The sequence below is a fragment of the Tamandua tetradactyla genome, chromosome 25 (genome assembly GCF_023851605.1).
Source record: "Tamandua tetradactyla isolate mTamTet1 chromosome 25, mTamTet1.pri, whole genome shotgun sequence".
NCBI classification, from domain to species: Eukaryota; Metazoa; Chordata; class Mammalia; order Pilosa; family Myrmecophagidae; genus Tamandua; species Tamandua tetradactyla.
The window spans coordinates 28,812,620-28,839,654 of NC_135351.1; the positions used below are offsets into that span (position 1 = coordinate 28,812,620).

Consider the following 27,035-nt stretch of genomic DNA (forward strand, 5'->3'; position numbering starts at 1 on the left):
AACCTTGATGCTTCACTAAGGAGTTGGAACCCTACTCAGTAGTCAGTAGGAACCTTTGCATATTGTTAAGCAGTAGTGTTATCTGATCTAGGAGTTAAGTCCAGTCAAGTGGTTAAGCAAGAATTCTAAATTCTTTGTTTTTGTCTTTGTAATTGACCAGGAGATGCCCACTCAGATCCCCCATCTTGAGAACCTGCTGTAAGGAGCATGGTTGATTGACAGCCTCCAGCTGCCACACCTTCAGACCTGCTGGAGTGGTCATGCTGAGGCTTGCTGCCTACTCCCCTGGCTGCTCCCAGCCAATGACTGAGGACAGTAGGTCTACTTGAGCCAGGACATTCCTTTCTTACACAGGGATCCTCTGATGGGTCATCTTTGCTCCAGCACTCCCATTGACCTGGCCAAGACTTTCCCAGAGCTCCATCTGAAGATCTTCCTACCCAAGCCTCCTCTCCTCCTTCCTGCTGTCCTTTCACATGTGGTCAATCATGGTCTGAAGGTTCTCCCTACTTACTGCTCCCTCCACCTTTATCCCTCACTAGGATTCCATCTTGGCATCTGCTTGGAGAAACTGAACTGACACAATTCTCCATATCTTGTGACCATCAATCAAGATTCAAGAATATAGGAGGAAAGGCAGTTTTACTATGTGTATCTACTTAGCTGGAAACCAGTGGATCTCATCACTGTGTGTGCAGGCTTTTTTATGTTTGTTTTGTGGATATATTAGGATTTATAACATGTCTCTGAAAGAAAAGTGCCTGAAGGCAGAGAGTGGAATATTTGATTTCCTTTAGGACCCTGACAAACCAAACCTCCCTTTGATTCCTGTTACTCCATAAAGTGCCAGCACAAGCGACAAAGAGCCATGGCCATGTTCAAGGACACAGTGAAGCCAGTATTGGAGCAGTAGCAGGTCAGGAGCTTTGGTGTTCCCAGAGAGCCCAATGGGTCAGGACCTTCCAGAAAACCCCAAGACCCCGTGAGATGAGCAGGACTGCCATTAGAAGGGGTCTGGGAACCTTCGCTTAACACTGAACTACACATCAGGTTTTTCCTATTTGTGCCATGAGCAAACCCTAAAGAATGAGAAATAAGGAAATCACACCTTATCTCAGGTATATAAAGCAGGGGCCGAATAATCCAGGAATCACTTCTGTATGTTTGGGGGTGCATCCATCATGTAGCTGGACTGGGCAGGCTGTCTTTTCCAGTTTCATTTTTTCTTAGTTTTACCACCGCTCAGTTAACATTAGCCCTGGCCAGTTGGCCAGCAGTTGGTCAGGAAGGTGTCAGCTGTTGAAAAGAATTCAAATTGCCACTAAAAATGGCACTGAAGAAATAAGTCAGACACAAAGGGACAAATGTGCAATGATTGATTCCACGTATATGAAGTGTCTGGAATAGGCAAAATCATGAAAACAAAGTAGATTAGAGATTATCAGGGGTTGGAATGGGGCATTTTAACCTACTAAGTACAGAGTTAAGGTTTGGGGTGATGAAAAAGTTTTGGTAATTGATGGTGGTGAAGGTAAATACCACCAATGAATGCTTTAAAAATGGCTATAATGGGGATATATTTTTATGTTATCACAATAAAATTAAAAAAAAAAATGGACACTGAAAATCCAAGAAAAGGGTAATTGACTCCTGGTTCATTAGACAATGGAGGACCATCTGCAGTGGAAAAAGGTTCTCACACCTTTTGACCCTGCTCCAAACTGACTCTCTTCCCCATGTCACCCAGCTCCTCTCGGTGACTATTCATTTCAACATTACATTTGCAAAACAGTGTCCCCAGAGAAAATAATTGTGCAGATTTGAAGGGAAAAACATGTTCTTTGGTAAAGAGGAAGAAATAATCACAGCAGAAAATTTTAGTAGTACAGATGGCCCTGATTTTTCATCCACCAAGTTGCACGTGCCCTCCACCCCAAGTGTGGGAGAACTACACTGAGACCCCTTGAAAGGGTTTGTCATTCAACGTTATTTTACTTACTTGATTTACTTGCCCAAGTGTGACCCTGCCAGAAAAGTAACGTGCTGTTCGTTCTTCCTCTGGTCCCTCTGTGCTCTTGCCCGCACAGCCAGAACTTTCACCAACTCCCCCAGAAGCTCGCCCAGGAGCCCCAGTGGGGAGCCTGATTAGACTGCTATACCGATTCTGAAGTCTGACCCTCATTTCCACTCTTTAAAAGGTGCAAAGGAAGCTGTAGGGTTCACAGACCTTCACTGTTTTTCTCATTGCGATGCTGGGGGTCCGGCTCTTAAGTTACACACTCCAAATGGAAAGCCACCTTCCTGGCCAGCTTCCGGAACCCAGAAGGCGATTCTTTGGCCAAAGACCAAGCTGGGTAAAAAACAGGGCAGTGAGGAAAAGTGGAGAAGACTCCTGACAACAGTTGAGCCTCATCTTGACCGACTTCACATTCGCTCACCTGCCCTTGAGCTAAGGATGCAGCTGGGGGTGCGCTCGGGATGCGGGGTGGGGGTGGGGTTGGGGGTGGGGGGTGCGTGGGCGGCCAGAGCTGCGGAAGGGCCTGACCTGGGCGGAAAGGGCTGGCTCAGTGTTCCCTCACTCGATATTCGCGGGGTTTTATGGCACGTCACTGCCGCGAATACGGAAAATAGACTTCTTTTGTCTGTCCTGTGTTTTAATTTTTCGTTTACCTCTGCTGACTTTTGAGTGGACCAAGCCACTGACTTCCAAAGCTCCAAACTGCAGGCCACAGGCTGGATGGGATTCAAAGTGCCTGTGAGTTTGGATTGTGAAAAAAATCACATAATTTTATTCTCCATTTGCAGTTTAGCCTATTCTTCGATTATGAAAATCAGCAACAAGCCACAGTACCATTAGCAATAATGGTACTTAGCAGGGTCACAGGAATTTGGAGCAGGGGCTTTGAAAAATAAGAGAAATCTCTGTTATCAGAGTGGAAACAATATACTACATTTTATTAGGGAAAACCAAAATCCTACGATTTAGTATTTTCAAAGGGCACATAGGGTGGGGTGACCTGGTAGGGCAGCCAGGTCAGAGATCTGCGGGATTATAACCAGTTAAAAAAAAAAAAGCTCTTTATGAGCTATTGATAAAATGGCAGAAGATTCACTAAGAGGGGAGAGTCACAGACCAAGTACCCACTCACCTCAGTGGGACACCATTGTCTGACTAAGCATGAAGCATGGAGGCGAAACTACTCAGCCCGTCCATTGCTGAAAGCGTACTGCGTGTGGCATAACAGTGGTGAAACGATCACATGCTGGAAGGAACTCGTTCCATCTGCAGTCACTGAGCCGGAGTAAGATTCCAGGCCCTCAGCAGTGGCCCTGATCCTCAGAACCCCACAGAGCTGCCTGGGGGCAACTGGGGGTGGGGTGGGGGAGGGCTGTCAAGGGAGCTGTGTGGTTTTTAGCTTGAAAAGCGTGAAGAGATGGATGTGAGAGGCAGAGGTCCTTCCCTCTGAGAGTCGCCGCTCTGTGGTTGTACTTGGGGGGCAGACTTGGCTCAATGCGATTTTCTCAGCCGTCCTGAAGTGGAGCAGGTTGCCTTGGGTGGAAGGGGTTTGTACCTGGGTATTTCCATCGCAGCTCGAACGAACCAGGGACACAGTGGAGGGTGGAGTCCTGTGGTGGCCATGTTAAGGAGGGACACTTGTCCTCTCACCTCATATTTCCACAGAGGAGTGGCTAGTTCCACTCCACACCCCAGAAGGAAAAATAGGAGGGCCATCATCTCATCTTCTCTGCACACGCATGTGTAGCTCCACCCACCGGCTGAGTGGTAAATCGAGTGACTTTTCCCATCACTCGATGGGAATTTGGAGAAGGGGCTGAGCACGCTTAGTGCAGCCCTGACTGTTCTATGTTTAATAAGTTGTAGGTGAGAGGGAAGCCTGTGGCCCCCCACCGCCTCCCGGGGCCAGTGAGTGCATTTCATTTGGAAACTGGAAAACATTAGGAGGCCTCTTATGCCCACATCTTAGTCGCATCCTCCATTCTAACTTTTATCAATGCTGACGCTAACACGATCTCCACTACCTGACTCTGGATCTCATTTCTTGACTGGGAAAGAAAAATAGTGTTATTTAATGGATGCCTAAAAGCTAACAGGACAGGAAGCTGGAAACATAACCTCATCCTAAGATCCACTTAGAGTGCAAAGCTTTATTTCCTTCTTTGTCTGGGGGAAAAATGTAGGAGCTAGGGTTTTAGAGAATAAATCTATTCTTGGAATGAAGTCACTTGTGGGTAACTGATTCCTTTTAGAGCTAGCTTATAGATTGGCATCTAGATTTTCTTTCTAGTAAGGATAGTAGTCAAGGTGATGTCACTAAAACAACTTGAAATATGTCCAGGTTAATATTGATTTATCTCTGAGCTTTCTGGAAAGGCGAGCATCTCAGCAGGTGCTTGTAGCATGCATATGAACTCTATTCTGTTCAACTTAGAGGGATGAACCCCAGGGAAGAAATGAATCCTTGCTTTTCCTGTCTATTTGTGGTAGACACTAGAAAAATATTAACCTTTCTTCTTGACATGCTTTACCCAAATGAATTCATTGTTGGAAAACCTCCAGCTTAAAACAGGTGCAAAAGTTCAGAAGTCCAGACCCTTCCCCGTGCAGTGCCAAACTTCTCCCTCTCCTCAGAAGTGCCCATCAGTTCCAAGCAGGTAAACTGGACCCTTTCTGTGCACTTAGTTCTGGCTCTAGTTCCTTATCTGGGTGTGCACACCTCATACATGCACTCCCATGCCGTGAGCCACTTAGGTTTCTCCAAAGGGAAAACTCCAGTTATCTGAGCATAAGTCTTGGTTGGCATTTTGACACACACTGAGAGACATCACAGGCTGGGTAGGGCTTGTGTCCAAGGAGCTCGCAGCTTGAATGAGGCAGAAACCTTGAAGAAAACAAACAATTCAGCGAGACACTGCTGATCTTCACCCTCTACCACTGGAAATTGGAGAATGGGGCTGTTTTGGTTAATGCTAAAAAATGTACGTCATAAAGTGAAATTCCTCATGAATAATTATTGTTGATCTCCTAACACCAGGTTCTATTTGTGTATCTAGGGCAGTGCCTGGGCCATTGGTTCTTATATGGCATTTGTTGTCCCTCCCCCACCTCTCCATAGATGGAAAGGAAAGGACACAGGATTCCTGGGTAACTGTAGCCATCTCTTCTCTCTGGACTTCATTTTCCTCAGCAATGACTAGATCAGTGTTTCCCAATTTGCCAAGTGATTGGAATAGATAGCTTTTTTCTTTATTTTACTGTTAATTTATTGATTCAATGAAAGTTGTTTTATGTCTTTTTTTAAAAGACAATCCCCGATACGTGCAATTCAGGGTTAATTATCACATTGGTAGCACACTGTCAAGTTTCTACACAAAAATATTCATCGCCTATATAATTTCATCACATCACGTTTCCCAGCTGCTTCAATATCTTATTGGGGCTGTTCTCATTAACATATCCATGTAGCTTAAGAACATGTTATTACTGCTTTTCATCGCCAGATGTTTCTCCACTGCCCCCCCTCCTCTCCCTTTCCCCATCTTTAGTTATTAAAGGCAGGACATTATTCAGTCTTAATTTACTAAACTGACAAACTTTGGCCTCTTGTGTGCTCATGTGGCTCCTGCTTTTGTTTTCAGAAGGGTTTATATTTAAGTGACCTTGACTCTGATCAGTTATTGTCTATCTACTCCTATTTATTTGTAGGAGGAAAGTTTGCTTTCTCCTTTGGGTGCTCATGCAGCAACACAGGTTTCCAAACTAATCTTTTTATGTGAACTGGTATTTAATGAAACCGTTAACTGGGCTCTTTCAGATCTACTTCAAAGCACATATAAAAGCTCTTCCAATTGTTGCTTGGGTTCCAAAGTAATTTGCTTCTACCCTCATCAATGCAGCACTCGGGAGAACCTAAGTCATTTCCCTGAGTAGGCGCAGACTGTGAGACCCACAGCATGCAGCTCTCTCGGGGACTCAGCCCCTGACTCGAGAATATCTTCTTTCAGTCCACGGGGACCAGTCCTGCTCAGAACGCATTCCAGAACATGAACTTGTTGTCTCCTAATTTTATTTCTAGTATGTTCCCTACTCAACATCTACCTTTAGACTGTTTCTTTTCTTCTTTGAGCACCGCCCCCCCCACCCCCAGCCACTCTTTCCAAGCTCCGAAGGATTGTAAGCTCCCTCTGCCCCCTCTAACTGATCAGCCTTAGATTACCTTGATTTCTTCTCTGCATGGGAATACATTTGCTTGAACCTCTGCATCCTAATGCACTACCGAATGTCTGTTAGGAACCAGCTGAGTGGCTGATATTTAAGCACCTCACTGAACTAGCATCAACCCTCTTCTAGTTGGTAAGAAGACCTGGAAATGCTTAGTCTGCTTTATATACACGATGGCTTCTCCCACCCCAGCCACCCACCACAGGGATAGGATGGAACTAGGCCAGCTGATGTGATCCAGAGGAGGCAGAACTACAACCAAACCATAGATAAAAATATTTCTCTGCACTTCATCAGTTCTGCTCTCACTATGGTATCTCTCAGCTGAAGCAACACCCGGCAGTTACTGTCACCTGTGGCCAATACACTGTGATATACTGATCTGTTCTCACCATGCCAGGCATGTTCTTGAACACAGGCAGTACCTGAGATGATAGTGTATCATTGCCCTGTTCCCCACATTTTTTTTGCTTTTCTCTAGGAAATAATCAAGTCCTTATAGGCGCTTTAAGCCTGTTGTAAGGTAAAGAAGCAAACAAAACGTCTGATAAAAATTACTGAGATGAGTTGAAGAAATAATATGCTAACTAAAAAGGACATTCTGTAGGTGAATCTACCATAGTTTAATCTACCTATAAGACTAGACTGCCACTCACTCACACACATGCACACACACACACACACACACACACACACACACACATCTTTTAGAGCTCTCCAAGACCATCTTTTAACCCAGGTAGATACTCTAAAATCTCCGGGAGTCTGGACACAAAATGATTTTGGAGACTGGTGAGAGACAGATGGTCTAGAATGGACTCTTCATTGTGAGAAAGGACAGCCTAGAGTTAGTCAGCTAGCAAGTCCAGTTGTCAAGACCAGACTCAGGGAGCAAACATTTCACACCCAGTTACACTCTAAGGCATGAGGACAGGTAAAAAGCACAGGTGCTGCAAAAGGAAATTGTATACATAAAAAGGAAGAACTACTCCTGTTTCAAACTTCATTTACAGAACCCAAGGACAGGCAGATTAGCTGTGTTGGCACATGCTAAAATTATGACGAGAGAGCAGTTAAAGGCAGGTCACCTGCCTCGGCTCTCCAGATGCTTTTATTGCCTCCGGGGGAACCAAGGGGACGCTGCTTACCAAGACCCTCTAGCAGGCTCTTCCTACCTAGTCCAGACAGGCAACTTTAAAAAAAAAAAAGAAAGGTAGGGCAGGGAGAATGGGTGAGAAAGGGAGATGAGAGGTAGGGGAGCAGGAAAGACACACGTAGTAGCCCACCTCCCTGATAATAGCCAATGGTTAGATATTGCCTGTACGGGCACAACAGAAGGCTTTTGAGAATCCAAAACATTGAGTTTGCTGTCTGACACAGTGATATAGGCTCAGCTGAGTGTGCATGTCTTGTTTTCGATTTTCACGTAGGACAATGTAAACATAGTATATAGAATGTGCAACGCGGGCACGTAGTATTGGTACGAGAACCTTAGCTGAACTCATTTTCTGCCTTTGGGATCTTATTTTATTTCTTATTCTGTAAAGCCAACTCTGTAATAAGAGAAGAGTTTTATTTGCATTTTAAGTTCCTGCAGACTGACCGACAAAAAAGAGAATCTACATTTAGAGATCGGACCCCCTACCAATACCAAAATGATTTTATTGGAATGTGGAATGTAAACAGATGTTTCAAACAAACGACATAACTTTGTAAAAATGTGTGGCATTATTAAATAGTTAATAAAGAAATCGTAAAGTGGGATGTGATGATACATCTAGCTCTAGCTAAGGTGTGTGAAATCCCTACGGCTGTAGCACAGCTATGCAGCTGAGATTCCAAGAGTTAGCTGGGGTGAGGGGCCTGCCTGCAAACTGTGTTGGTGACAAGCCCCTAAAATGAAATCAGCCCTGTTTAAATAACAAAATTTAAATAAATTGAAATTTAAAAAAATCTAGTTTCTTTTGCTAAAGTACAGGTTAGCATGGTGAATATAAAGTTTTAACCCTTGCACCAGTAGATCGACTTCCTTCCCAAGCGCCTGGTATAATCCTCTCCTTTCAGTCACTTTGGTGGCCTTGCCACACAACTCCCACACCTTGCCCGCAGAAAGGACTTGCCTTTTTCATCACATTATGTATCACATACCAGAACTTAAAAATGTGTGTTACCCTGATTACAGGGGGAAATTATTTTTCTCATGGGGATAAAAAGAGGTGAATAAGGGGGCAGGGGTACATATCTTTCACCCAATAAATCTTTCCTCAATAAACTTTAATGGAACATTTTTCTCCTTCCCTGACCTGCCCGACGACTGACTTTCCAGCTTTAGTTATGGTTGTGAACAAAAAGTCTTTGTTTTGAAGAGGCGCATTAAAATAGTTGCACACAAAGGTATGTGCTAGAAAGTGGTGCGTTTTCCTTACAAGGCAGGGGGAAAAAAGGGTAAACAAAAAAGCAACAAGATTTTTATGGTTAGGCAAAGCAACAAAGGTTATAGTTTGAGTTACACACTTGGCATCTAACTTTCAATGAGACTAATGGACCTATTTGTGGCATGGCAGGGTTTAAAGTGATGCCACCTGACATCAAAGAGGACTCTTTTGTGAAGTGATTCGTTTGCTCCCATATGAATACACCTGGAGGAAAATTGCAGGGATGAGCTACATTTCCTGGAGAGCTCATGTCATAAAAAAATATATATAAAACATGAATTTGTAAAAGAGTGTTAAAAAAAACAAGAAATACTGTCACTGCTTAATATCTTCTTTTCATAAATGAGCTGGTGTGTCAGTACAGACTGCTGACATTTTGCTAAAACTTGAACCTGAATCTCACCAAAGGAAACCCAGACCACAATGGAATAGATAGGACGTCAGATATTCAGAGCTTGTTGACTGAAAGGGTTAATTCAACAGTGGTCTCCTGTTAAAAAGGTAATGTACAACATCTCCCATCTCCCATGCATTCCAGAGGGATTTTTCCCTCAGATCCTGAACCATTTGCATCATCATGCTGCCAGAGCACAGCTCCCTATAGACTACTACTGGGGAGTTTCTTTCTTTTTAACAAACTTTTAGATCTTTACTCTTCTCTGCATTTAGGCGGAATGATTAGAATTTCTTTTCATCACACTTGGTTTTCCTTCAAGATGTGTGTGTTGGTTGGTTGGTTTTATTGGCAGGCATCAATGCTGCGTTATCTGTTGCTTCCCAGTCTTCATTGTGCTGTGGTGAGACCCCTGGAAAGGTCAGCAGTATCTGCACAGGGCTGGGGCTGCTCCTTCACTGCAGGCTAGAGGTATGGTACTCCATGGCCTCTTTGGCCATCAGTCTCTTTTGATAGTCTTATCACAGAAGTTTCCCCAGATCTAGCCTTGGGGCTCACAAAGTGTCTTTTCTCACCATGGATAAAGTTTTCCCAGCGTTTTCATGAGTGTTGTCCCAAGATATCATTGAAGTGTGGGTCTAGGGTCTATGTGATACTTCTTCAGTTACCCTGTAAACTCATCTGTACCCAGAACCTTGGCTTGTGTCCATGGAAGAAGGGTTTCTTTCAAAAGATCATGCTTGCTAATGTGCAGCCCAAACTTCACATGTCCAAGCCATAATCCTACATCTGGCAGTCCACAAGAAGCTCTGGTCCTTGGGAAGTATCTTGAGGATACATGCACATTGTCCTCCTGAGCAGGCTGATAGAATCCTGCCCACTCCCAGCCTATCAGTCGCAGCTTTTCCTGTTGGTGGTCTACCATGGCATGGCATTCATTGTGAGGTTTCACAGCCCTGTGCACTATTCCCTTGCTGTGGCAATAATGCAGAGCTTTAAGACGTTCATACATATAAAACTGGATATCAGTTTGTCAGGATTTGGTAGAAATAGAGTTGCTTCATTGAAGTTAGGTTATTCTTCTCTTTATTGGTAGAAAAACTCAAACAATGTTGTGGAGGAGAGAAGAGTGTATACAACATTCTATCGTCTGTGTAAAGTGGGGAGGAAGTAAAGCTACGTTTTCAAATGCGTCAGATGTATTTGTATCTTTAGATCTGTATTACTGACATATTCAAATACCAAAGCCGGCGTCTTTGATCAGCTTAATATTTGTTCCAACAAGGAGGTTCTCCAGAATCTTAACTTCTCCTTTTATCTTCTTTTTCTTCGCTGGCTTGAGAATTTGTACAACCGCTCTCTTGGGGGTGGTGATGTTAATGGCCTCAAATACTTCACTACACTCTCCCCAAGTTTTTGAACCGGTTGGTAACCATCTTGATTACCCCAGCTTGGGACCCGACGCCTCATAGTCCCGGTAGCCGCGGCTCCTCATGGTGTTCACCTCCGCGTAGACCCGGGTCCCGCTGCCTGCGGCCGGGCAGGGCGGGCAGGACCCGGGGACGCCGCCGGGCCCGGCATGGGGGCGGGCGGAGCCGGCGGCGGGACGCGGGGCGCCAAAGGAGTGGGAGGAGAGGGCGGCGGCGGGCGGCGGCGCCAGGCGGGAGGCGGGCGGGGGCGCGCGGGGGGCTCTTGGATGGCTTTTTAACCTACAGATTCCAGGCCTGTCCTAGGCATTTTTTAAAAATTCAGCAGGTCTTGGACAGGAACCAGAAATTCTTTAGATTTAATGAACACCCCTAACTCAATTTAGACTATAATCAGGGAAGGTTTGGGGAGCACTGAATCTAGATGCTCTTGAAAATGCTTTCCAGATCTGGTGATGGGAGTCGTGGTTGGACCGATGAATTCAGCGTGGGTGTTGCTGCCAGGCCGACCCACCTCTGCCGGTGTTCAGAGAGCTACGCTGCAGGCAGCTCTTTCCAAGCAGGGGCTTTCCTCCTAGAAGGAAGCATTACATTTCCCCTATCACTTGGTAACTCTGTACTTCTTTCTTTCACTTTAATTCTGATTTTATTCAAGACTTCAGCTGATTTTATTAAGTCTTCAAAAGGTTTTCAGGAAACGTTTCAGCTTATAATAACGTCCTTGAAATTCAAGGACTGACAAAGATGAGGTGTTATTATGCATAAATGCGACCTTTTATAAACATGCATTGAAACAAACTTTATCAATCACTCACTTTCTTCTTTGTCTTATCTGCAACGTCAGGCGTCTGCTCAGAGGTACCTAGTCTCAAAAAGAATACTGCTGAATAGAAGGTTGAAGAAACAGTGAGAGAGAGAAAGAGAGAGAGAGCACCCTACACCAAACCTTTTCATCAGATGAAAAAAAGGAAAATTCACTTTAATTCAGCATCAACACAGTAAAACAGGAATTTTTACAAGGACCCTTAGCATTAAGAAATTCTTAATTTCTCTTTCCTCACAGTGTAGTGGATGAGGTATGCTGACTGATCCACCCAACGAAAAACAACAAAATGCTCAACAGAGGGTTTTCAAACTCTTTGTAAAATACACTAATGTGGGCAAGCCACGGTGGCTCAGCAGGCAGAGTTCTCGCCTGCTATGCAGAGACCCGGGTTCAATTCTTGATGCCTGCCCATGCAAAAAATGAATAAGTAAAATAAAATACACGAATGCAGTGACAATTTGATAAACGATACTCTGGTGCAAATAGCTAAGTGAAGATAGGAATCTAGAGAGGTAAATGTCAGCCGAATTTGGTTTGTTTTGAGAGTATTTGCCAAATGAGGTAAACTTGTCCAAATTTTACAGCATCAACAGACAAAGCCTAAATAGAGGCATCTAATAAGAGACTCACCTCATAAAACTGGACCCTAAAGGACCAATGTTAGGGAAATCTAGACCTCAATATTAAGGAAATACCCCCATCCCCACCCCAAGGGGCTGCACTGAAGATTATCTGTTTTAAACTTTAGTTCTGAGTCAAAGGGAAAATTACCTATCTCCCCTAAGAATTTATAAGCACAGACTACATCTCATACAGTTTTGCTGCCTGAGTTTGTTCTACCTGGGTGTTCCAAACAAAACAAAACAAAACACAAATTGAGAATTTACTCTAAAGTTAATATAATAATTAATAACCCAGTCACTTGCTATACGTATATGCATTTCCTCTTTGGAGAAACCCACCTTCAACCCACTTTGCAAAGTATTCCTATAGATGACATTACGAGATTTATATGAGTGTTCACAGTCAAATCATAAGAGACATAAGGACATAAGGAAGATATAAGGAAACAAGACACTGTGACCGAAAAATCAGGATTTAAGGGATGATTTTTTTATTACTGAATCTTTATAAAGATATTCTGTTGTTTTCTAGCATATTGTAGCACACAGAGGGAAATTCCTGAAATCTCTAGATTGTAATCCAGCTGCCCTGATCTCTGATAATGACTGTATAGCCCTTATCTTCTGTCCCTGTGATTGTAAAAACCTTGTGACTAACCTTCCTTTGTACCCAGTTATCCAGTTTTTCAACTCTAGAATCTTGTAATCACTAAAGACAGCCCCTAATGTTTATTAATGAAGGGTCTTGGGTCAGCTCAGAACTAACCCACCCCAAGTCTGGGGTTGTCTTGATGGTGGAGACTAGACCTAGCCAGGGTGGGCCCACCTGCCATGCACAGTGGCTTGGACTTTAACCTACAAGTCACCTAGACCTCATTCCGCCATTTTCTTACACATGTTCTGTGATTAAGCATGTAATCAGTCTGCACATGCTCAATAATCAGATCCGCTCTAATGACATCATCTGGAGCCACCATGCTCATTATCCTAAACCCTGCCCATCTTTTCTCTAATAAAACTACCAGAATGACTGCAGTTCAAGGAGACAGATTTTGGGCTGCTAGGCCATCTGCTGTCCTACTACATGCCTACTAATAAACTCTTTTTCTCTTTGAAACCCCGGTGTCTCAGGAATTGGTTTTTGAGCACGCCAGGCAAAAGAATCCATGGACTTTGTCTGGTAACAACGCTATGAATGAGATCTAAAAGAAAAAATATATACATCAGACTTTAGATATGGGAAATATAAGGAATGGAATATTAAATAATTTTGTTTAATGTGTGTAAAGAAATAAAAGATTGAGAATATCAGAAAAAATAAGGTACTATAAAATATGACTATGATATTTGAAAAAGATCAAAATAGATTACATTAAAAGCATAAATTTTTACTTTAACAGTAGATTAAATACAATTGAATTAAAAATTAATGAATCAAAAAAACAGATATGAAGATGATATTCCGTATGCAGCACAAGGAAACGAAGAGCTTGAAAATATGGAGAAGCTTAGAGTGAACAGGGCTGAAATATTTCTACCAAGAGTTCCAGGAGGAAAGTGAGGAGAAGGGCTGAGAAAGAGGATGAGAATATGAACATGAATACGAAAGACAGGGAGAAAATGTTTCAACAGAAAATGATTAAGTCTCTAGCAGAGCTGGTAACATGCCTAGACACATTTTACTGAATCCATAGCATATCAGTAACAAAAAGATGACTAGAAAAACCACAACATATTTAAAATTTAGGAAGCATTTTGACTGCGGGTCCAAAAGAAATCATTGTGGCAATCAAAAAAAGGATTATGTATACACACACACAATTAAACAAAATGTATGGGATTCAAATAAAGCAGTACTTAGAGGGAAGTTTATAGCTTCGAAGGATTATATAAGAAATAAAGAAAGGCTTCAAATTAACCAGCTAAATACCCATATAATTAAACGAGAAAAAGAAGCTCATTAAGGTAGTAGTGTTTTGTTACTCAAATTCACAAGCCATTTGGGGAACAAATACAATAAAGTCCTTATTCCTTGTGGGTCACCTGGATTTAGCTATGGCAATCATAGATTTCACAGGTACTGTACATCAGACATGAAGCTAAATGATATGAAACCTTTCTAATACTTAGGAAAGTGGAAGAAGAGGCAGAAGAAGTGAGGAAGAAAATAAATTAGCAAGCGACTTTATAATTTTTGCTACTAAATTTGTAATAGGAAGATTCTGTATAAGTGGGTGGAAAAAAATTAATAGTTTCAGTTTGTTTTAACAGACCTAAAGATTTTTAAGAACTGGTTTTGTTCTTTAGTATAGTTTAGCAAAGTCTCCTTGCATAAGTAAATTGTATGTAACCTTAAGAAAACCTGATACTGTTGGGACGATATAGAAATTGTAATTATCTGTTGTTTGCAAGACTGCTAGATGCTATGTATTGGCAGGAGGCAGGGGTTGGTTGGGGAAAGAGAGCAAGGGATTTTAATGAGCTATTCGACTATTACAGATTTTATCTAACACATGGCCTGCCTCTTAATAAATTCTGAACTATTCAAAAAAATGATTATACAATAAAGATTAACTACTATTTTAGAATTCATCCCATTCAAAGTTTTTGTAATTGTTAATACGGGGGGAAAGGTACTCTTTTCCACAGCAAATGGGGGTATTTTTTGGCAAAATTGCCAAATTTTTAAAAATTTGTGAAAACCTTGAATTCTTTTATCTACCTTATTGATAGATGAGTAAAACATATGGATTTAAAATAAATAAATAATAGGGGGAACAAATGTTAAAATAAATTTAGTGGATTGAAATGCTAGTGATCAACGAAAGGGAAGGGTAAGGGGTATGGTATGCAGGAATTTTTTCCTGCTTTCTTTTTATTTCTTTTTCTGAATTGATGCAAATGTTCTAAGAAGTGATCATGGTGATGAATATACAACTATGTGATGATATTGTGAATTACTGATTATATATGTAGAACGGAATAATCATATGGTAAGAATGCTTGTGTTTTTATGTTGATATGTTTAATAAACAAAATAAATTAAAGAAAAAGGAAAAGAATTTAAAGAACAACTGGCAAAATCAGGATGGTAGCTGTTTAAAAATATATTAAAAACTTAAAATGTTATGTACTTTCCAGTCTAGTACTTCTACATTGAGAAATTTATCCTAAAGAAATAATTATGAGAGTGTTTAGCTAAAAGAGAATATTTAACTATCACAGCAGTGATTATAAGAACTTAGGGACAATTTAAAAGTCCATAAAGAGAATATTAGCTAAGTAAATTATTGTAATATCACCATTAAATGATTGTAAAAGAATATTTAATGACAAGAAAAAGTATTATTAATATTAAATGAAACAAGTAAGTTATGGAACAGTATAACCCAATTTTGGGGCATACAAAAAATGGCATAAACTGACACGTTATTACTGTCTATCTCTAGGTGGTGAAATTATGGGAGAGTTTTAAATTTTTCTTATCTATGTTATTGAAATTATTTGTACTATGCATGTAATAGAAAATAACTTTTTAAAGTATATTTTTAAAAAGCATTAACTCTATTTCTGATGTTTTCTTGTGATAACTATTCAATTTCTTTTATTCTGCTTTTTTTTTGCCCTTTGGAGCTGGAATGGCATTAAACCAAAGGCGATTCCTATGAATGTTAGAAGGCAGTGACGACAGCTACTTGGCTCGTCTGTATGGTGTCCACCATGTTTGTGTGTTCAATAACGGTTGGGAGATGATGCCGCAGAAAGCATGATTCATAATTCCAACTAGAAATATGATCCTGAGTTTGTAAAATGATGCAAATATTCTAGCTTACAGTCAAATGCATGCATCAGAGTTAATTAGCAATGCTTCAAATTATATACCACTGCTGTTTCTAGTGCAGCTAACCATCAATTAGCTATGCTAATGAGGAAAGCAGGAAATTATCACAGGAGAAAATGGAATCTAGCAGAAAATTATTTAAAAAAAAATTTAGCTTAGATTTTCATTCCAACCTCTCCATAAAATGTCACATCTTACCAAAGTGATATACAAGTGTAAATTCTGCTAGCTTTTTGAAAGAAATGGGGTGTTAGTAAGAGATATTAATTTCTTAGAGATCTTTTCCTTTTCCAAATCGATTATAGTTTAGGGAAATCATAACCAAATAATAAAATGACTAAATATGAGTAGCAGGAAACTTGGAGACAAAAGGCTAGTTAGTGATTCTGATAGTATAATCCTTTGGGGAGTTTTAAAAAAATATGGATGCAGAGGCCTTGCTCCAACAAATGAATCAGAATCTGTGTGGAAGGGGCTGAATTTAACCCGTAAACTGCACAATCTATCTTAAGTTGGCTTCTAGCTGCTTTCTGAGTATCTGCTTTCCTCTGAGTTCTCTGGTTGAACAGTGAGTCGCAGGTCAATCACCTGTGGTTCTTCCACCCGGTATATCCATCCCTTTTCTCCCATGTAGAAGAATCTTTCCAATGAGACAGTCTTAAAGGTGTCTCCTGCTAATATGGTTCATTAGGTACCTTCCTAATGGATATCTTCTCTAAGATTTGAATGATTTTTTTCTGAAAGGAAATCTCTCCTTAGTTTGAGGAAATGCGATGTACTCAGACATTATCAATCTAGTGCCGTGGTAAAGAGACTTTTTTATTATTATACTTCTGCTATTGGCTTGAGCTCATTATTTACATTATGGTTCACTCTTTGTGTTGTGCTGTTTTATGGTTTGTTTCTTTGTGTGGTCGCTTGCTACCCAACGTAAGGGTTGTATCCCTTTTCAAAGATACAATTCAATGGTGTTAATTACATTCCCCAAATTGTGCCTCCACCACCATCATCCATTGCCAAAACATTTCCATCATCCCAAACAGAAACTCCCTACCAATTAAACATCAACTCTCCATTCCACTCCCCCACTCAGCCCCTAGTAACCTGTATTCTATTTCTGACTTAATGAATTTGCATATTCTCCTTATTTCATGTAAGTGAACTCCTACAGTATTTGTCCTTTTAGTTATCTGGCTTATTTCATTCAAAATGATATCTTCAAGGTTCACATTGTATCAGAACTTCATTCCTTTCATTTAATTTTTCTTTTTTTACATGGGCAGGCACCAGGAATTGAACCTGGGTCTCCGGCATGGCAGGCGAGAATGCTGCCCCTGAGCCACCATTGCACTGCCCAACTTCATTCCTTTTTATGGCTGAATAATATTCCATTGCATGGATATACCACATTTTGTTTATCCATTCATCTGCTGATGGACAGTTGGGTCGCTTCCATCTTTTGGCTGTTGTGAATGATGCCCCTATGAACATTGGTTTGCAAATATCTGAGTTCCTGCTTTCAACTCTTTTAGGTATATACCTAGAAATGTGAGTGCCTGGTGTTAAAGTTCTATACCTAACTTTCTGAGGAATTGCAGAACTATTTTCTACAGTAGCTGCACCATTTTTCATTCCCACCACCAAGGTACAAGTGTTCTTATTTCTCTACATCCTCTCCAATACTTGTTATTTTTCATTTTTTAATGGTAGTCATTCTAGTGGGTGTGAAGTGGTATTTCATCATGGTTTTGATTTGCATTTCCACAATAGCTAATGATACTGAGCATCTTTTCATGAATGGTAGATATTTTATAGAAAGAAATCTGAGAATAAGCCATCATTTCAATGGAAATTGCAACTCCCCAGTGAGCTCCAGATGCCCAGTTTCTGGAAATTGTTCTGTGTTCCGTTTATTCTCCAATCACCAGAACAGCCATCCTTGTAGTTATCCTCTCTTTTTTCCCCTAGGTTTCACTTTTACAACTTTTAAAAATTATAATAGTTTACATTATATGTTCACTGTAGAAAGTTTTAAAACAGAAAAATTACAAATAGCCAATTGAAAATCATTCATGAATCTCCCTCTTCCTCACCCACAGGTAAATATCATTGACATCATTTGCATATACCCTTCCATTTTTTCTATGTGTAGAAATATGTCTTTTAATTTGCATAATTGTGTCACTCTGAATTACACTCTTGTAATTTGTTTCTTCATCTTAGCTATGTGTTCAGAGCATTTTTCTATATCATTAGACTTCAAAATCAAGATTTCTGCTGTGCGGTGAAGCACATCATCATTTCTTTAACCACCCTCCTTCATTGGACCTTGATTACTACTTCTAACATTCACCTTATTTTCCTTTTTCCCACTATTTTATACAAGATGGAATCAGTCACCAATCTTGTGATTTCATACAGATTACCTCTCCTGACTAATATTGGACGCTGTGTTCAATAATCCCTAGGCCATTTATTTTGGCTACAGTTACTGAACCCTTTGTCCTCTCTTCCTACTATGCTCCTCTCCAACTTTTTTTTTATTATTGCTTTATTTTTTGCAATGTAGTTATCCAAGATCAGAGCTGCTGGATTACAGTTCAGCAACTTCAAGTATTTCCTTCTGGCTATTCTAAAACATTAGACCCTAAAAAGAAATATCTATATAATGAGTCAATAGTCACAGTCATTGGTTAAATCCTAATTTCGCAGTTACATCTCCTTCCTCTCATTTGATCTTTCTCTCAATCTTCAAGGATATCTGGGCAACAACCATTTTAACTTCTTTGTGCTGGAAAGGGGTACTGACTTTCTCGGATAGAGGAATGAACCTGGTTGTTGTCCCTGGGGAGACTGGTACCTCTGGGTTTCAGAACTTTTCTGGCCTAGAATCAATCTGGAGGTCTTAAGTTTCTGAAAGAAATAAACGGACTAAGAAAAATTTTTATAGATAGAACCTAGGGCACTCCCTAGGATTTTCAGGAATATTATTGATTGGGACATGGCATACTATAGTAGTTTGAAATATCTGGCTAAAGTTTGCATAAGAGTAACCTCCAGAATTATCTTCTAGACACTTTGAAATCTTTTAGCCATTGAAACCTCTCCAACTTTTTACCAAAAACTTTCCCCACCAGAGATGATATTTTCCCCCTTTTTTTTTAAAATTTTTTTTAAATTTTTTTTATTAATCAAAAAAAAGAAAAGAAATTAACGCAACATTTAGAAATCATTCCATTCTACAAATGCACTCAGTAATTCTTAGTATCATCACATAGATGTATGATCATCATTCCTTAGTACATTTGCATCGCTTTAGGAAAAGACTAGCAAAACAGCAGAAAAAGATATAGAATGTTAATATAGAGAAGAGAATTAAAATAATAATACTAATAAAATACATATATATATATATAAAAAGGAAAAAGAAAAAAACAAAAACAAAAGATACCAACACACAAACAAACAAAAAACCATATTTCAGGTGCAGCTTCATTCAGTGTTCCAACCTAGTTACATTACACATAGGTATTATTGTGCTGTCCATTTTTGAGTTTTTGTATCTAGTCCTGTTGCACAGTCTGTATCCCTTCAGCTCCAATTACCCATTATCTTACCCTGTTTCTAACTCCTGCTGGTCTCTGTTACCAATGATAAATTCCAAGCTGATTCTCGAATGTCGGTTCACATCAGTGGGACCTTACAGTATTTGTCCTTTAGTTTTGGGCTAGACTCACTCAGCATAATGTTCTCTAGGTCCATCCATGTTACTACATGCTTCATAAGTTTAGTCTGTCTTAAAGCTGCATAATATTCCATCGTAGGTATACGCCACAGTTTGTTTAGCCACTCGTCTGTTGATGAACATTTTGGCTGTTTCCATCTCTTTGCAATTGTAGATAATGCTGCTATAAACACTGGTGTGCAAATGTCCATCTGTGTCTTTGCCCTTAAGTCCTTTGAGTAGATACCTAGCAGTGGTATTGCTGGGTCGTAATCCATTCTGCCATTCTACGTCTTTTGATTGGGAAATTCAGTCCATTAACTTTTAGTATTATTACTGTTTGGATAATATTTTCCTCTACCATTTTGGCTTTTGTATTATATATATCATATCTGATTTTCCTTCTTTCTACACTTTACTCCACACCTCTCTTTTCTGTCTTTTCGTATCTGACTTTAGTGCTCCCTTTAGTATTTCTTGCAGAGCTGGTCTCTTGGTCACAAATTCTCTCAGTGACTTTTTGTCTATAAATGTTTTAATTTCTCCTTCATTTTTGAAGGACAATTTTGCTGGATATAGGAGTCTTGGTTGGCAGTTTTTCTCTTTTAGTAATTTAAATATATCATCCCACTGTCTTCTAGCTTCCATGGTTTCTGCTGAGAAATCTACACATAGTCTTATTGGGTTTCCCTTGTATGTGACAGATTGTTTTTCTCTTGCTGCTTTCAAGATCTTCTCTTTCTCTTTGACCTCTGACATTCTAACTAGTAAGTGTCTTGGAGAACGCCTATTTGGGTCTATTCTCTTTGGGGTGCGCTGCACTTCTTGGATCTGCAAATTTAGGTCTTTCATAAGAGTTGGGAAATTTTCAGTGATAATTTCTTCCATTAGTTTTTCTCCTCCTTTTCCCTTCTCTTCTCCTTCTGGGACACCCACAACACGTATATTTGTGCGCTTCATATTGTCATTCAGTTCCCTGATCCCCTGCTCAAGTTTTTCCATTCTTTTCCCTATAGTTTCTGTTTCTTTTTGGAATTCAGATGTTCCATCCTCCAGTTCACTAATTGTAGCTTCTGTCTCTTTAGATCTACCATTGTAGGTATCCATTGTTTTTTCCATTTTTTCTTCTTTGTCCTTCACTCCCATAAGTTCTGTGATTTGTTTTTTCAGATTTTCTATTCCTTCTTTTTGTTCAGCCCATGTCTTCTTCATGTCCTCCCTCAATTTATTGATTTGGTTTTTGAAGACTTCTTCCATTTCTGTTCGTATATTCAGCATTAGTTGTCTCAGCTCCTGTATCTCATTTGAGCTATTGGTTTGTTCCTTTGACTGGGCCGTATCTTCAATTTTCCGAGCGTCATCCATTATTTTCTGCTGGTGTCTGGGCATTTGATCAGATTTCCCTGGGTGTGGGACCCAGCTGGTTGAAAGGTTTTTCTGTGAAATCTCTGGGCTCTGTTTTTCTTTTCCTGCCCAGTAGGTGGCGCTCGTGGCGCTCGTCTGTCTGCACGGCAGTCGGCCGGGAAACCGCGCGTGAAGGCGGGGGTCGCTGGCCGCCGCGGCTTGGGAGAGTGCCGGTCCTAATTGCCCAGCTGGCCCGAAACGCCAAGCGTGACGGGAGGGCCCCGCTATCCAACGTTCCCAGTCAGACCGGGGAGCCACGTGCGTGGAGGGGACCCCTGTCGCCAGCCGCCCCGGCCGGGAAAACGCACGCCCCTCGAGTATCTCACCGCAGCGGATTCTCCCTGCCCGTTCAGCTGTTCCAGAGTGGGGTACGCTGTCTTTTTGGTCTCTGTCGTGACTCCAGGAGCTGTTTCGTATTGTTTCTGTTTCTTTAGTTGCTTTTCTGGAGGAGGAACTAAGACCCGCGCGTCTTACTAAGCCGCCATCTTCTCCGGAAGTCTCATTTTCCCCCTTTTAATCTAAGCCTCACTCCTCAAAAATCTTGAGTTTATATTTCACCATCTCCCAAGTATTTATGTATGGAAGCGTCACCATTTTAGCAGTTAACATACTGAATGTTTACTATGTGCTTTGTGCTAAGAGGTTTATATGATTTTTTTCATATAACCTGTGCAACAACAATAGAAGTACAGATGAGGATGGTGAGGCTTATTTTGAGTAACTTGCCCAATTATCTCATAACTAGTAAAAGTAAGAGTTGGGACCCTAAATCCAGAGCTGTGGGCCTCTAACTTATGTTTTTTCATTATTGGTAGCACAAGTCTATAGTCTATTCAGATCTTCTTAGCTTTTACCTAAAGTCTTTTTTCTGTTCCAGGAGCCCATCCAAATCACATTATATTTAGTAGCCTCATATCCTTAGGCTCCTATTAGCAATGACAGTTTCTCAGACTTTTATTGTTTTCTCTAAACCATTTTTTATAGTACAGATGCATCTCATCATCTAAAATGTCATAGCTGCTATAATTACTTGCACTATTGTGCAGTGGTGAGCTTCAAAGCAACCCTCCAAAACAAATATTATAATCTTCATTTTATAGATGAGAAAATTGAAGCTAGGATGAAAACTGATTACCCAAGGTTACAAAACTAGTAAGCAATGGCATTAGGGTGCTAACTATGAGTGACCCTGTTTTTCTTTCTTGGGCTTATATGGCTTACACACGTGGTGTTAAAAAATTAATCTGTGTTAAATTAATATTTTAGGAATATTAAGCATACTTAAGCTTTACAGTGTGGTAACACTATTACCTGAACACTAGTAGGGCAAAACAAGGTCTGGTTGTCTTCCTTTATATAGTATTTATTTTCTATAATTCTCATGTATGTCAGGATGAATATTTATCTTTTATGTGTTTTCATAGCACAAAGATATATGTGAGAGTTCTCTAGTGGGTTAGGGTTCCATGGCGGTAACTGCGGCAAAGCAAGAGCCTTGGAGACGTCGTTGCCACTAGCACAGCCAGAGAACTGAGCTTACCCTGGGGCCTGTCCGCCGACACCACACTCGCTTGATGAGTCGAAGTCTCGTTGGACGGTAGCTTTGATTGTGACTGTGGTGACCTGGAGCCACCCAATCACTAACAAAAAACATCTGTTAACCAACAGCCTCCAGAGCTTCCTCTTGAAATATACAGCAACAAAGAAAGAAAAGAAGCAAAGTGGAAATAGTGCTCACCAGCATCTTAGAACAATGCTGCTCAGGACCAGTCCCAAACTGAATGCATCTGCACTGTGAGGAGAATGTTCAGAGAAGCCTGTTGTGTGCATATTTATCCACATCTTTGTTAAATGTTAAATCATTTAGCATAAGAAAATCTGAGTGCATAGTAAAAAAAAAAATAATAATCTGTGAATGTTAATATCAGAGTCAGAAATGCCGTATATTTAGTTCAACCCTCCAAGTGTTAAAGATATGGTTAAAAGCCACCAATGACAGTAGCTCACCGTCTCACAAAGCACCCAGTCAAGTTTTGAACAGTTCTGATAATTAGAAAGAGCTCTGTGTTCCTCCAAATGATTTTTGTCCTTTTTTCTTAGGAGCCAATCATGTAAGCATTCTACCTAAGAACTCTGCAGCCTTCCCTTAGACTCTCCTTTCCTGGCACAGCATGGCACAGTCTGCACTGCCCTCAGCATCCTAATTACCCCAACTTAAAACACAATGTCTTGCAGGATCTATTTAATTGCCAGTTCTTGCAGTGCAATATAATACAGCAGTGAGAATGTTGAATACAGTCAGTATGCAATAAATGCTGTTGACCTATTTTGTCTCCTTACTAAATGGTAACTTATAATCCTCACCATCACTCTTCCCTTCCTCCCTTCACAGGCTATATTTCTAAACCATCAGATCCAAAGGGTCCCAACACTGACATCCCTCCCAACCCTTCAAACGCCGCAGCTCCCTTCAGAAAACTCCCTGAAGACCCAAGTTTGAAGGCGAGGCAAACGGAAGGACGATGTTTCCTTTGAGCTTGACAAACAAGTTGAAGGGCTGAAGGCAGTCGGCCGTGGACGCCTGCATATAGCTCCTTTCTTCCGGAGTCTCGGCAACACCGAGACAGACAGGAGCTCCCTGCGGCCCTGCGAGAGTGCACGCTGGGCGGGGCAGGGCCGGACGCGCCAGGAGCAGGGAGGGAGGCAGCTGCGGGTTTCTTTAAGAGCCCGCGCTCGGGGCTCGGGACCGTTCAGAGACGCTGCGGCTCCACCAGCCGCCCTCTCGCCTGCCCACCCAGAGATCCCCAAAGCAAATCAGATAGAGAAAGAAAGAAGCGTAGGAGTCAGAAAATATAGTCAAAGAGTCGTTCCCAAAGTTCTCTAGGTGTTCATTCTTTCTCTTTGCCGGCGGGTGCTGCGTCTTGGGCTCAGCACCATGGACAGCGCACACCCCGCGGCCCCGGGACGCCTGGACGCAGTCGGGTTCTGGCAGGTCTGGCAGCGCTTTGACGCGGCTGGTGAGTAGAAGCGCCTGGAAATTCAGGTATAGATCCTTCGAAAGGACCTAGAGTTTCCCCTTCCCGAACGTCTTTCCCTGCAGGGAATGTTGTCCCGCTGCGTTGTTAATGGAGTATACCTAACTCCTGTGCGCTGATACTGCACATCTGGATATCTTGCTGAAATTTGGCGGTGGAAGAATGGACTTGTCCCTCTTCCCCATCTCTTCGTATGTGTGTATGTGTGTGTTTGTGGATGTATATATGTAAAGCATATTGTAGTCTTGTGGACTGAGACTCAGCTATCCGAATGCAGCCTTCCCTAAAGGTGCTCATTTTCACTCCGTGACTTTGGTGTAAACTTCGCACTCTTTCAAAGGAAAAGTGAATTTTATTAGCCTTCAAAATGACGCACCTCCCTCCAAAAAAGAAAATTACCTGAAAATGTAACTTATTAACATTTCAGTTACTGAAATAGCAAAGAATAATGTCCGCAAGGATTTTACAAATTGCGAAATTAAGAACAAATTTAGATAAATACAAACAGTCGCAAGTTATTTTAAATAAGTGGTTATTAATCATGCACATCTTTTTGCATTTAGAAAATGGTTACATAGAAGAGAAGGAGCTTGATGCTTTCTTTCACCACATATTGATGAAACTGGGTACTAATGTAAGTACTTTGTACCACTAAACATTAATTTATGTCTCTTAGTGAAATATAACAGGAATTCACATCTTTTGTTGATTTTTTACCAACTAACCCATCTAACTGCTCTTTCTTGCTTTCATGCGTGTAATTTTTCTCCCTCTCCTAGCAACATCAGGGGATTTAGGCAGGCTTTATAAAAGATTCAATTGAAGCCTTAGAGTTGCTGGTCACTGACTTTCAGTGTAACATCTGTCACCCACTCAGAGATCATAAATGTAGGCTTAAATAACTCTGATTTGAATGCCTCCTTGTTTATGTCTCTGCTAATGGATGTACACCTGGAGATAAGCTATCCCACTTTGTTCACAAAGGTGGAAAAAGATGTTAAAAGCTTCAAGGTTTGGGTGTCTAATGCACACAATATTTTTTTGATAGCGAACCACAAACAAACCATTTAAAATATTTTTTCCATTATTCACGTTATTAGAAGAGGTTACAGATTTTTTGTGAAGTGAAAAATCAGAAAGTAACTAAAACACTTAGAACCCAGGTAAAAATGTGAACCAATCTTCCTGGCGTCTGTGTCCCTCTCTGATGGAAATCTAGTCTTATGGGATGTATTAACTCTTGAAGATCCTGGTACCAAAACAGAGGAATGAGACACATGAGCTGAAACTGGCAGGGGAGTGGGAGAGCCTGCTAAGGGCTCCATTGGGGTTGCATGATGGAGGCAGTGGCTCTGGGGACATTAGCATTTAAGATGAATAATGGAGATGGTTTATCCTCAGACTTCAGCTGTTTACGTGAGAGAATACTGAAATGCATCCCATTTTCCTGTAGGAGCACAGTGATGGGGGCGGGGAGGATGGGGGTTGGGGTGATCAGAAGAAAAGAAGCTGCCATCTGCTTCTAACAGTCACATGGGCCTCTTGGTCTCTGTTTTTCTTACTTTGTATCCCTTTCTATCTTTTGATAGATAGTGGGAATCATACCCCTGCATCTTTTAAGTCCTTAATGGTGACACTAATCTCTAAAGTGTCCAATCGAAGGCATTCAGGGAAAGATCCTTGGTTCAAGAAGGCTGGTGACGGTCAGGGTTTCTCTCTGCTCTTCTCTGACTCTGTCTCTTATCTCTGTGCTTATGCTTCTCATCTCTCATTGTGTCTTGCCTTTCTTTCTGACCTCTCTGTTTTTCATTTTTTTCCTTCTCTGATCTCTGTCTCTTTCTCATCTGTGTCCCCATCTCTCTGTCTCTCTCCTGTCTTTCTGTTTTTCCTTCTATTTCCAGTCTGTTTCTCAAATCTCTCGTTGTCCCTCCTCTCTCTGTCTATTGTCTCTCTTTCCCTTTCTTTTACTCTATTTCTTATATCTTTTCTCTGTTTCAACTCCTTTTGCCCTTCATCTCTTTTCTCCCATCAGTTTCTCCTCTCTCTCTGTCTCTTCTCTGTATCACTTTTTCAGGCTCCTATCTCTCTCCCTGTACCTTCTATCTCTTTGTGTGTCTTCTCTATCTGCCTGCATCCTCGACCAACCCCCACCCTGCCTGTGAAATGAATGGAGTGGCAGGTATGAAGGATGGTGATATATGTCCTTCTTTCCTCTGAATCAGACCACTTGCATGCCCTTCTCTCTCATTTCTGCACTGACACCAGCTGTGAGCAGCATGGTGAAAGCCCTACCCCAAATGAATTCCCTTCAATCTTGCTGTGCAACATGACACACCAGCAGCCTATGGTGGAATGCTCTCAGCTTTGCTCATAGAGCTCCCACTTACTGTTGTGAATACTAAGACTCATAGCATTCCAGACTTCATGGATGCGATGCCATTTTGTCAAACATGGACAAGAGTATTTGAGGAAACAAAAAGATGAAGGTACAACCATTTGAAGGCTTGGAATAAATTGGATGGTCAAACTCCTGAAAATCTAAAACTCCAAAGACTTGAAAATTCATACCTTTTTAGAAAGCTCCTTGATCTAGTGATTTATAGGAAAAGAGCTGCCAGGGTTGTAACTGGAAGAGTCTTATTTTCATTTATGGGGGGATATTGAAACATAAGGGTCTACTCTAAGCTGAATTTGCTGTGATATGTTTTCTTCTGGGGCTTTGGATGATTTTAAAAGGATTGCTGTTATTAGGAAAAACCGAGAAGGGTGTCATCCCTTGCAACTTGGTTCTTCTCATCACCACCCCACCCTCAGATCTGGCCATGGACTAATGCTCTCACACAGGGCAAGCCTGGTCCTTGGAGGAAAGGAGACAGCAAATGACTCACTGGTGTCCTGTAGAACTGTGTTGAATGTCTGGATCATTGTGGCCACAGGCAAAGCGAGTGGAAGATTGCAAGGTTCTTAAATTGGTGAAAATCAAATTTTGATGTACTTAAGAATTATCTGTATTAGTTAAAAAGCAAACCCCTGGATCCTGTGCCCTGAATGCTTTAATTCACTACATTTGAGGTCTGCCTGTGAT

General features: G+C 41.1%; 1 protein-coding gene and 1 pseudogene across 1 annotated transcript in view; one reads left to right on the forward strand and one right to left on the reverse strand.

Annotated features, from left to right (window-relative positions):
* Window positions 1–9,535: 9,535 nt before the first annotated feature.
* LOC143668953 (casein kinase II subunit alpha' pseudogene) lies at window positions 9,536–22,569 on the reverse strand (annotated as a pseudogene).
* Window positions 22,570–23,615: 1,046 nt separating this feature from the next.
* SCGN (secretagogin, EF-hand calcium binding protein) overlaps window positions 23,616–27,035 on the forward strand; it is a 69,241-nt gene continuing 65,821 nt past the window's right edge. Inside the window, exons 1-2 of the mRNA XM_077143528.1 lie at window positions 23,616–23,932; window positions 24,514–24,584. Of these exons, the coding sequence (XP_076999643.1) occupies window positions 23,851–23,932; window positions 24,514–24,584 (153 nt within the window). The 5' untranslated portion in view covers window positions 23,616–23,850. The remainder of the gene's footprint in view (window positions 23,933–24,513; window positions 24,585–27,035) is intronic.